This window comes from Lithobates pipiens, unplaced genomic scaffold (genome assembly GCF_037356315.1).
Source record: "Lithobates pipiens isolate NorthernLeopardFrog02 unplaced genomic scaffold, aLitPip1_a1.2 Scaffold_19, whole genome shotgun sequence".
Taxonomy (NCBI): Eukaryota; Metazoa; Chordata; class Amphibia; order Anura; family Ranidae; genus Lithobates; species Lithobates pipiens.
In genome coordinates this window covers 239,786,963-239,799,670 of record NW_027507764.1, presented here as the reverse complement: position 1 = coordinate 239,799,670, position 12,708 = coordinate 239,786,963, and the positions used below count along the sequence as shown (strand labels likewise).

Here is a 12,708-nt window from a genome sequence, read left to right as displayed (position 1 = left end):
AAAATTACAAACTTCAAAATTAAAAACTCGCCATTAGAGGTCGACCAATATATCGGCCGATATTTGCAGTTTTTTAAATAATCGGCATCGGCAAAAGCCGATGTAGAACATCGGGACTTTGAAATGACTTCTGTAATAGAAGTCAGTGTAAGTTGCCTGAGTCGTCATAGAAACGACTTTCCTCCTCTCTGGGCAGCCTGCCAAGAAAAGAACAAAAAGATACAATGTTTACACTTCTGAATGAATGAAATCATCTCTGTGTGTAGAAGTTCTCAGTTTAACCAAAGACTAAATCTTTTCTGACACTTGTTGCTTACAAGTAAAAGTCCTGTATTTTCTGCCAGAAAATCACTTAGACCCCCCAAAAATTATATATATATTTTTTTAGCAGAGATCCTAGGGAATAAAATAGCGGTTGTTGCAATATTTTATGTCACATGGCATTTGCACAGAGGTCTTTAAAATGCATTTTTTTGGGGAAAAAAAAACACTATTTAAAAAATAAAAATAAAATAAAAACAGTAAAGTTAGCCCATTTTTTTTTTCGTCCAAAAGTTTTGACTACCTGTTTTTATTTAATATATAGGTTTTTTTTTTTTTTATCTAAATCATACATACAAGTAAACTGATTGGAGGTTTGTTTTGTTTAATAAATATCTAAATGTAAGAAATTTTCTGTATCACTTATGAAGACTGCTTTCACACTGGAGCGGGCAGGCGTTGATGGTAAAACGCTGCTAGTTTTAGCGACTCTTTACCATCATTTTAGCGGTGCTATTTGGCTGCTGGTGGGGCACATATAACCCAGCTAGCGGCCAAGGAAGAGGTTAAATGCACCCATGAAGCACTGCTGCCAAATCGCATTGCATGCGCTTCGGCAGTGGTGCCCATTCATATCAATGGGCAGGAGTGGTGGAGGAAAAACCCATATCGGTCGACCTCTACTCGCCATGCCTCTTATTAAATGCCTATCAAATAGCAAGACACCTGGTACCAAAAGGCACGGTGGACAAACCCCTTTAATAGACAGACCAAAGCACGAGGTAGCTAAACGGTATACATTTATTAAGAAATCACAATAGTAAACATATGGAAGAAGTGCATGATACATAAAAACAATATCCAATATCCAATACAGTTGTATGAGCAAGTCACTAGTGGTGTTCAGTACAGTGCATAACACCTTACATGTTTCGGACTACAAGTCCTACTTCATAGGTTTAGTTATTGGTTCAGATGGGTACAGATTTTCTACAATAAAGAGAGTATACAATAGTACAGTATTAATATAAAGTAATAGAGATCAATACAGTTTCAGCTGAAAGCATTATGCATTGGATTCAACATAACGTGTATTATCAGAAAAATAGATAAAATTACTTACATAGTAAGACACTTCATACAAAACTGATCTGAACGGGATAGGATGATCCAACCAATCATGGGTACTAGGAAGATCTATTTCCAGGGCACAACAGTCTCAGGGCCATAAACAGGGCAAAACTTGTTTCACTACAAGGAATCAAGCCAGTGGAGCCAGATAGCTCCTGCTTATACTGGGCCAGTCTAGCTGAATTAGAGATATAGAACAGTATAATTGTAATAGTCCGTTCAAAGTGTACAAACGATAAATAAAGCACTAAGTTACCACCCTAACAGCTGAGTTGCAGCTATGAAGTTAGGGTATACTACTGATAAGGTGACAGTGGAACAACATACCTGGGAGATATAGGATTACATAGAGTGTGCTGCACATTCCCCATGTGTTCCTTAAGCATCTTTCAGCTAAAACAGTATTGATCTCTATTACTTTATATTAATATTGTACTATAGTATACTCTCTTTATTGCCAAAAATCTGTACCCATCTCAACCAATAACTAAACTTCTGAAGAAGGACTTGTAGTCCGTAACATGTAAGGTGTTATATACTGTACTGACCGCCACTAGTCCATCCTGCACCAGGACAGTGACAAGCTCATACAACTGCATCATATTGGGTGGGTTTCAGATATTGTTTTTATGTATCATGCACTTCTTCCACATCTTTACTATTGTAATTTCTTAATAAATGTATACCTTTTAGATACCTTGTGCTTTGGTCTGTCTATTAAAAGACCCTAAGGTGTTTGTCCACCATGCCTTTTGTTACCAGGTGCCTTGCGGATTTCGAGTCAGACAGACCAAAGCCTGTTCACACACAGTCCAATCCCTCCTCCATTTTTTTGTTCTTAACAAATACCTAGGACTGTCTACTTTCAAAAAAAGGTGTAATTTAGAGGCTATCTGTACTGTCCTGGATTTCAGGCCTCAAGAAACGAGAGTACATCAGGTTTGACAAATTTTCAGATATACAGTATATACCAAAGCTTGTGGCCTCTGAGTCACATTCACCAAAGAAATGTGTCAGAATACATTTTGGGCCAAGTTTATTTATATTAGATAGATTTTTTTTTTATTTTTTAGGGGGAGGGGTAGTTTTTCCCCTTTTATTCTATGAACTTTTTTCAAGCAAACTATTTATGAAACTATATGTAAAATTGTATAACAGAAGTAAATAAAACGCATGTTTTTCTTTTCAAAACGTTTGGCTAAAAAGTAAGTGTTGCATAACCACGCAAATTGTCAAAGTGTGATATCGCTTAAAGCTGAAAATTGGCCTGGGCAGGATGGTGAAAAAAAAGGAATATAAATGTAGCAACAAGTTTGAATTATCTGACATCACTATCATTAAATGAACACACTATCATGAATATGAATGATTAAAATATCACATGGACACTTGGGACTTTCTTTTTTTATTGTTTATTTGTTTTATTATTCATTTATTTAGTTCACACTGCTGCAATCCGATTTTGACCCTCACATGCCTAACGATGGCTCCAAAAATAGGATTTTTGTACTCCACGTAAAATCTTTTTCTCTGAAGTTCATTGACGGACACAGCTCCAGTAATCTTGACCATAGGGTTATTACGCCACCTTCAGGAGAGGACTAGGCAGAAAATGTAATACATGTGAAAAACAACAGAACTTTATAGTTCCACCCAGGGGTCGGTCCTTCTGGTAATAATCCCTCAGCCTGCTTCCTGTAGCTCAGTACGTCAACAAGCAGTATAACGTAAATCAATAGGAGGGGAGGGTACTGTGTCCGTCAATGAACTTCAGAGAAAATAATTTTACGGTGAGTACAAAAATCCTATTTTCTCTTTCGTTCATTGAGACGATGCACACGAGACGCAGGTGAAAACTCTGCTCAAAAAAAGCTGAAACGCGCGTTTGCGTTTATAAGCGTTTATAAAGATAACATCATGTAGACCCTCCCCAAGCATGTTGTTTTTAACTATTTCTGCTATTTTCATCAGAGTGAGCAGCAGAAGCATAGAGAGCAGTTGTACACTTGCATTTGCCTCGCTTTCTGTGGTATATATTTTGAAATGGATCCCATATTGAATATATGTCAGGAAATGCTCCTGTTGTTGCTCTTGATGAGACAGCAACGTCGTCGCAAATTTCGTGAGAGGTCCAGAGTCAGGCTGCTTTCACACTGGGGCGGTATTCAGGCGTTACAGCGCTAAAAATCGCTCCTGTGTAACGCCTGAAAAAAACCGGCCCCTTTAACTCCAGTGTGAAAGCCGGAGGGCTTTCACACTGGAGCGATGCGCTGGCAGGACGGTGAAAAAAGTCCTGCTAGCCGCATCTTTGCAGCGGTGAAGGAGCGGTGTATTCACCGCTCCTATACCGCTACTACCCATTGAAATCAATGGGACACCGCGGCAATACCGCCGGCAAAGCGCCGCTGCAGCGGCGCTTTGCGGGCGGGTTTAACCCCTTTTCGGCCGCTAGCGGGGGTTAAAACCACCCCGCTAGCGCCCGCACACCGCCGCTAAAACGACGGTAAAGCGCCGCTAAAAATAGCGGCGCTTTACCGCCGACGCTGCTCCCGCCCCAGTGTGAAAGCAGCCTCAGAGCTCGTCAATATTGGACCCATCCGTTGATGGGACAGCGAATGTCTGTTGGATATTTCACAAACATGTATGTGCAGCTGCGTACCTACCCCGACAAGTCGGGTTACAAAATGTCATTCTCTGATGCAGAAAAGTGCATGACATTTTGTGACCCAAATTTGGGGCCCCCTGTCTCGGGTCACTTGGTGATAGTAACCTCAAATTTGGATATGTTGTAGTGCTAGTTCCACAGTGTATGCATACCAAATTTGGGGTTCCTGGCAATAAGTGGCCCCAAGATATGGGCCCCCAAATTCGGGTCTCAAAATGTCATTCTCAGATCATATTTCTGTTTTCAGGTCCAAAAAATTGGGTTCCTTTAAAAACGCTTATAAACGCAAACGCAGCTAAACGCGGGTCCCGCATTTTGCATCTGAAACGTGGAAATTTTTGCGTCTGAACCCATTTTTATGCTTCTGGAAAAACGAGGTTAAACACAACTGCATAAAAACGGTAAACAACGAGACTGTGTGCTGGACACATAGGATAACATTGAATGAGTTCAGGGGCAGTTGAAAAAAAGTGTCCAACTGCATCTGAACACGCGTTTAACAGCGTCTCGTGTGCATGAGGCCTAATCTTGACCGTAGGGACGTCCCCAAGCAGTGTCATAATGAGGGGTGGGAACAGCGACATAACTTCACCCACAACCGGAGGTGCTCCCTAATGGGGGAGTCACCATCTGAGCCAACCGCATCAGAACTTGCGGTCAACATATGCTAACAGAAGAAAGAGTGTAAAATTGCAACATTACACGGCCGCCTGCAAAACTCTGCGGCCAAAGCAGGCATCAGAAGATGCGCTTACACATCCACTTTGTAGAACTTTGTAAAAGTGTGAACAGATGACCAAGTCGCCGCCTTACACACTTGAGCGACTGGCGCTTGATGTCGGAAAGCCCAAGAGGTCCCAATTGCCCCAGTGGAGGGGACCGTGACATGAAAGGGGGGCACCTGTCCCTTCGAGGCTTAAGCCTGAACGCCGATCTGTCTGATCCACCTGGAAATGGTGGACGACGAGACGGCCAATCCTTTTCTTGGACCAGCTACCGAAACGAACAGAGAGCCTGACTTCTGGAAGGGAGCCATGGCAGACAGATATACCCTTAGAGCCCAGACTATGTCCAGGGAATGGAGGGCCACCTCCTTAGGATGTGTCTGTTTAGGACACAGAGATGGTAACACAATATCTTCATTGAAGTGAAAAGCCGAAACCACCTTCGGTAGAAAAACAGGTTGCGGATGCACCACCAGCTTATCCTTGTGGATAACAAGATAGGGCGACTTGCAAGACAAGGCCGCCAGTTCTGAAACCCCCCCTGGCCGATGTAATGGCCACTAGGAAGACCACTTTCTGAGAGAGTGTTAAAGGTATTTCCCTGATGTTCTCAAATGGCGGTCTCTGAAGGGCTGACAACACCAGGTTCAGATCCCACGGGGGTAAGGGTGGACGCACCGGGGGGACTACATGTCGGACCCCTTGTACAAAAGGTGCTCACTAGAGAGTGAGAAGCCAAGGGTCGTTGGAAAAAAAGACAGCCAAGGCTGATATCTGTCCCTTGATAGTGCTTAAGGCCAGTTTCTGGTCCACTCCCCGCTGTAGGAACAGCAGGACGCCACCCCATCATGGAGATGGCCAGAGACTGCAGACATGCTACAGGAGACGGCCAGAGACTGCAGACATGCTACAAGAGATCAATGAAGCCTCACCAGAGTTCCCATCAGATGCAGCCTCACCAGAGTTCCCATCAGATGCAGCCTGCCAGTGCTCGTCATATGCAGCCTTGCCGTGCCCGGATCAGAGCCGCGATCTCCGTGTGTCCTGAAGCTGTGAACTGAATTGCCCAGACGGCTGCAGTAACAATGTCCCGCCTCCTGTAAACGCGTCAAGCCGCTTCAGTGTGCCGTCTGTCACAGGAGGTGGGTCATTGTTACTGCAGCCGCCCGGGCAATTCAGCTCCCGCTCTGTGGGAAGGGAGGACTGGAGTGAGCTAGGAAGACACCCCCACCCCCTTTTTCAGCCCCATTATCGGCAACATTTTTATTTTGGCAACCCATTTTCAGCCGATATGTTTCGGCGGCTGAAATTTCGGTGCATCCATAGTGTGCGCACTTATGCAAGCATGTTATTTTATTTTTTTGTTTTTACCTCAACCTAAAAGCTTTCAGTTTGTTTTTCAACTGAGTTGTACAGTTTATAGGTCACATTAAAAAGGTGGAAAATGTTGTTATGGCAGTAGCTAGCTGCCATAACCCCGGTATTCTCTTCTTCGGCCGGCGGTCCTCTTTCCAATAAGAGATGTGTCTGCGGCGGATTTGCCACAAGATCACTTTAATCGGCAACTGAGGAAGGGCCCCCTCACCCAGTGACCTCCGTCGCTTACCAGAGCTGTTGGCAGTGGCGGAGGTGATCGGATCTTCACCCTTGCTGGACGTGGAGCCGAGTTAGGGGAAGATGGCCCCCACCCGTCTCCATAACATTGCAGGGTGGAAGCGACGTCAAAACATCACTTCCGCCCATAGACAAAAAAAATATAAAATAAAAAAAAATAAAAAATGATTGCATTTTAGTGTAACTATGAGGTCTTTTTGACCCCAGATCTCACATTTAAGAGGTCCTGTCATGTTTTTTTCTATTACAAGAGATGTTTACATTCCTTGTAATAGAAATAAAAGTGTCGTAATGTATTTTTTTTTTTTTTAAATTGTAAAAATAAAAAGGTAAAATAAATAAGAAAAAAAAAAAAAAAAAAAAAATTAAGCACGCCCCGTCCTGCCGAGCTCGCTTGCAGAAGATGCCCACATATGAAAACGGTGTTCAAACCACGCATGTGAGGTATTGCCGTGATTGGTAGATCGAGAGCAATAATTCTAGCCCTAGACTGCCTCTGTAACTTAAAACATGCAACCTGTAGAATTTTTTAAACGTCGCCTATGGAGATTTTTAAGGGTAAAAGTTTGTTGCCATTCCACGAGCAGGCGCAATTTTGAAGCATGACATGTTGGGTATCAATTTACTCGGCGTAACACTATCTTTCACAATATTAAAAAAAAAAAAAATAATAATAATAATAATAATAATAATAATAATAATAATTCGGGCTAACTTTTTTTGCCATCTTATTTTTTAAATTTAAAAAAAAAGGGTATTTTTTCCAAAAAAGTGCGCTTTTAAGACCGCTGCACAAATATGGTGTGACAGAAATTATTGCAGCAGCCGCCATTTTATTCTCTAGGGTGTTAGAAAAAAAATGTATAATGTTTGGGGGTTCTAAGTAATTTTATAGCAAAAAAAACTGTTTTTAACTTGTAAACAACACATCTCAAAAAGATCTGTCCTTAAAGCGGTTGTATAGTCTTTTTTTATAACTTTAAGGCTGGGTTCACACTGGAGCGATGCGGGAACGCCGCGAATCCGCAGCGTTTTCCCGCATCGCATGCCTCCCGCCGGCAGTTCACACTGCCCTATGCGGACTGCTGGGAGTGTCAGTGAAACCTTAATGACACCCCCAGATCAGTTCGCATATCGCAGTGCGATCTGCAAACTCGGACAGGAATCGGATCGTATGGTGTGAACACCCATGCGATCAGATTCTGCTGCGGACCAAAAAAAGGGTCCCGTGCGAGTTTGCGGCAGGTGCGATGAGAATTCAGCCATACTATCTGTATGACTGAACTCGCATCGCACAGAGATCGGATGTGATTTGCACTGCAGTGCGGTGCGAATCACATATGGTTCTTGCTGCCGCAGCGGTGTGAACCCAGCCTTACCTAAAAGGTAAGCCTATAATGTACCTGCATGCGCACAGGGGATTCTCGGCTGAAAGTTCGGCAGACGCCAGACCCTGCCGGAAAGAAATCTCCCACGCGCATGCGATATCGCAGCTCCGGCCACTCATAGCTCCGGAGCTGCGATACCCACTGAGGGAACATGTCAGCTCCCTCGGCGTGGATCAGACGAGATGTCGGGGCCTCGTTCTAAGGTAAGTATTTCATAATGAGCTAGTAAGCGGTGCCTACTAGCTCATTATGACTTTTACCTTGCAGGTCAGAAAAAATAAAAAAACGTGGTTTTGCACAGAGAAGCCCAGATCCTCTTCTTGGGTTACACACTAGCGCACCTGGCCCCTCCCTCCTGTCAAGTGCCCCTACAAGGAGCTTGCTATGGGGGCAACCAGCAGAGCTGCAGCTCTGTGAGTCCATTCAGACATGGAGCCGTGGTTTGGCCCCACCCCCTCTCCTGATTGGCTAACTGACTTTGACAGCAGCGAGTTTCGGATGGCCGAGGCACTCGTGTACATCACTGGATCGAGATAGGGCTTAAGTATTAGGGGAGCTGCTGCACACTGAAGTTTTTTTTATCAATGCATAGAATACATTAAGATAAAAAAATCTTCTGTCTTTAGAGTCAATTTAAGTTGCTTAGTCCGAAGAAACTGTGGCGTTGATTTACCAAAACCAGAGAGTGAAAAAACTGGTGCAGCTGTGTATGGTAGTCAATCAGCTTCTAACTTGAGCTCTGACAAAAATAACTGGAAGCCAAGTGGTTTTTATGCAGAGCTGCACCAGATTTTGCACTCTTCAGTTTTAGTAGATCAACCCTTGTTCCATAAGACCCACTGTTAAAGGTTTATTTTGGACTAGTCCATGCGAGGCAATATGGTAAAATGGGATGTCAGGCAGAGCTATGCCTCCAGAGTCCTCTGGCTTGTGAAGGATGGGGCGTTTCGATGGAGCAGGTTTAATAAACCATATGAACTGATGAGGGATTAAAGGGTTTTACAGAAGTCCCAACCAAGTGATTTAAAGTAATTCTAAAGGCAGCAGTTTTCCTTACCTTAACGCATTGTATGCATTACGGTATTAAACCTTCTGTGACCAGCTTCTCCCCCCCCCCCCCAACTCCAAATTATACTTATCCCATCCCAATGTCGTTCTAGCTCTGTGCCCGAAAGCAGCAAAACCTCTCCCTTCTCACTGTACACAGATGCAGCAGCGGAAGCCGTTGGCTTCTGCTGCTATCAATGACAGCCTGCGAGGAGGGAGCAGGGGGCAGGGCCAAGCTGCACTGTGTTTGTCAGCAGAAGCACAGCTAGGAATTGAGCCTACATGAGTACCCCCATAACAAGTTGCTTGCCATAGGGGCACTCTGAAGGCAGGAGGGGCCAGAAGCGCCAGCACAGGACCCCAGAAAAGGGGATCGGGGCTGCTGTGTAAAACCATTGCACAGAGCAGGTAAGAATGACATGACATTACAAGCCTGCAAAGCATTGCACCAGCGATCAACAGATCATGGGTGCAAAGCAGGGCTCTTGAAGGCTGTCATCGTAAGCTGTCTGCTCGTACCTTATATGAGCAAGTAGTTACACATTGACAGGAAGGATCAATGAACTACCTAGAACGCTCAACAGCGCCCTGGTAGTTCATATAAAACTACAAGCAGACAGCTGCAAATGCTGTTGGTACTTTTAGTTCTCCCATTCACATTACTCAAGGAATGAATGAAGCAGCTGGGTGGGTGGAGCCTCATTCGGCCACTGTTAATTAAAATTGTGACAGCGTGTGTGGGGAGAAGATGCCCAGCTCATTCTCACAGCAGGGAATTGGGGCTGCTAAAACAGTAACATGTCACGCTCTGAAAATGGGTGTAATGTAGCATGTTACAAAAGGTAAAATTATACTTTAAAGTAAAAATGGGCCACACATTGAATGAAATTTGTCCAATCACTACTGCCCGAAATTCGATCAGTGTATGGCCAGTTTTAGTATAAACTGCCTCGGTCAGTTGCAGCTGGCAAGCAGTACCCCCACCAAACACAATCCATTAAAGTGAATGTGGCCATGCCCCAACTGCGTGTAATGCCAGTTATTGTGGAGGGTCTTCAAAGGTTAGCAGAAGCAGTGAAAAAGGGTCAGGTATTGCCTCCGAGTCATCCTTTCAAATGTCTCTGAAAATCCTTCTGGGGACAGCAATGACAGCAGCACATGTAAAGGAGGCTTCTCTCACTTGGGCAAGTAAAAACAGCCGGTTGAGTCAGTTTTACTGCCCTTTGACCGTCCTCTTGATTTCCGCAATGTAGCCGGGGGGGCTGTTCACCTGTGATACTATTCGACGTGCCAAGTTGACAGGGGGCAATGTCTGTCAAACTCGGCCACATAGATCAATAGGGCTGCTGCTGATTCTTTTTTTTTTTTTTTTTTTTTTTAAAAAGAGTTGCCCAGTGTGAACCCAACCTAATGCCCCATAAACACAATCCAAAAATCAGAAGACAGATCGTCCAATTTTTGTTTTGTATGCTAGTCGATTATCGAACATGAAGCGCTAAGGCGAAGAAACTCCTCGTACGACAGAATAAAAAAAAAAAAAAAATCGGAAGTGATGTCATGTGTTTATTTGCATTATATTTTTGGACGCCAACTGTTCTAATTAAAAAGGAAAAATCGCACAACCCTGGCATCCAACAAAAAAAAGTTTTGTGCTTGTCCGATCAGATAATATTGGATGAATCGTCATGATCGGCTCTCAAAAGCTCTGTACTAACGATCCGATTATCATACAATCACTTTGAAAGCAGTATTTTTCGTTATATTTTCGGATCCTGTGTACTGGCCATTAGACAGAGAGTGAATGATGGTGACCTCCTTGTAGCTAAGACAGCATTAAAATCCTGATGGATGTAAAACTAAAAAGATTTGGGCTTTATGTGTATTAAACTGTAATAACAGAATGAAATGTGCAGCAATGTGATCACCACCTAGAATGATCTGACCAGAGATGGATAGCTGTTTACTTCTGGCCTAAACTCTCTTCTACACACACCCTGCACCATTCACTCCATCACACACAGGCCCTGGGGATCACTGAACAGCGATCAATAATGGACAAACCGACCACATCCAGCCCACACAGTAAACAGAGACGACAGTAACCCCAGGGAAAAGGACATATCAGCATAGTAAAACACACATCCTGGTTGTTACATGTTGACAAACAAGATGAACTGGGATTGTATAATGCACGTCCATTATTCAACAAGATATAAAAAGCACGATCCACTACACAGCCAGTCGGTTGTATGACTGACCATTCGGGATGACGTCTTTTCACTTGTGTCAGAGAAAGGACTAGGACACCTTTCACCCAGTCAGTACGTGGCAGTTACTTACAGTTTCAGGTTCTCGTAGAGTAGCGCCATGGTCCACTAATGTTCACAGACTTACACAACGGAATGCCTCACAGACAATGTACAAACCGGTCTTGTGCACAACACGACCCAGAGCAAGCAAGTCACATTCTGTACTGTACACCAACTTCCTCTGACGTCACCAAGAGCCGACATTTCATCTACGGTGGCTGATAAGTTTTCAAGGGCTTTGCTGCTCCAGAGTGGCGGAGAGCTTAGAGGGCGGGGCTAGTCTGCAGAATAAGACTGACAACAGGGAAATGAGTGCTCAGGGAATTAGTAGTCGTTCGTTTCACACACTTTGACTACGAGTGATGACTCTTAATTCTACTTTTACTAAAAATAAAATAAAAAAATACACACACAACCAGGAAGCTAGCATTTAAAATGAGAGTATGAATGGCTGCCCCTTACTATAAGACCCCTTTCACACTGAGGCAGTTTTTAGGCATTTTTAAACGCCTCCCATGCCGCCCGAATGTGAAAGACCGAGTGCTTTCATACTGGGGTGGTGTACTTGCGGGACGTTAGAAAAATTCCTGCAAGCAGCATCTTTGGGGCTGTTTGGGAGCGATGTATACAATGCTACCAAAACGCCCTGCCCATTAAAATGAACAACACGCAACATGGGCGCTTTTAATCCCTTCTTCAGCCACTAGCAGGGTTTAAAAGCTAGCGGGCAAAAAGTGCTGCTTAAACCGCGCTAAAAAAAACAGCGCTAACGGGGCCCCAATGTGAAAGTAGCCTAAATTTAACCACTTCGCGCCCGCCCTATAGCCGAATGACGGCCGTAGAGCAGGCGCTTTCGTCTGGGTGGCTGTCCATGGACGTCCTAATTTTTACTTCCGCAATGCGCGCCGCCGCGGGCACGCATCGGGGAAGTTCTGTGTTTGCCGTGTCCCCCGGGGACAGGCAAACACAGATCGCTGTAAACGGCCAATCACAGCGGCCGTTTACAGCGCGATCGGCGTGTCCAATGGGAGATGATCTCATATGTAAACATATGAGATCATCTCTCAGTGCCGCTCTCCCTCCTCACACAGACAGCATGTGAGAGGGGAGAGATGAACGGCTGCAGCAGCCGTCAGTGTAAAGAAAAAAAAAAGTAAAAAAATGTGCCATCCTCCCCCAGTGCTATCCTGCCCCAGTGCCATCCTGCCCCAGTGCCATCCTGCCCCAGTGCCATCCGCCCCAGTGCCATCCTGCCCCAGTGCCATCCGCCCCAGTGCCATCCACCCCAGTGCCATCCGCCCCAGTGCCATCCACCCCAGTGCCACCTGCCCCCAGTGCCACCTGTTGTCAATGCCATTTGTCCCCAGTGCCATTTGTCCCCAGTGCCATCTGTCATCAGTGCCACGTATAAGTGCCATCTGTCATCAGTGCCACGTGTCATCAGTGCCACGTATTAGTGCCATCTGTCATCAGTGCCACGTATCAGTGCCATTTGTCTTCAGTGCCACCTGTCAGTGTCACGTGCCATCTGTTGTCAGTGTCACATGTCATCAATGCCACTTATCAGT

General features: G+C 44.6%; 1 protein-coding gene across 2 annotated transcripts in view; it reads right to left on the bottom strand.

The window, feature by feature from the left end:
- The window catches only part of SACM1L (SAC1 like phosphatidylinositide phosphatase), a 226,497-nt gene extending 215,154 nt beyond the window's left edge, over positions 1–11,343 (bottom strand). The window contains exon 1 of one of the 2 annotated variants that reach the window (XM_077491838.1): positions 11,172–11,343. In XM_077491838.1, the coding sequence (XP_077347964.1) occupies positions 11,172–11,200 (29 nt within the window). In that variant the 5' untranslated portion in view covers positions 11,201–11,343. The remainder of the gene's footprint in view (positions 1–11,171) is intronic. The other variant, XM_077491839.1, reaches the window with a different exon arrangement.
- Positions 11,344–12,708: the final 1,365 nt, after the last annotated feature.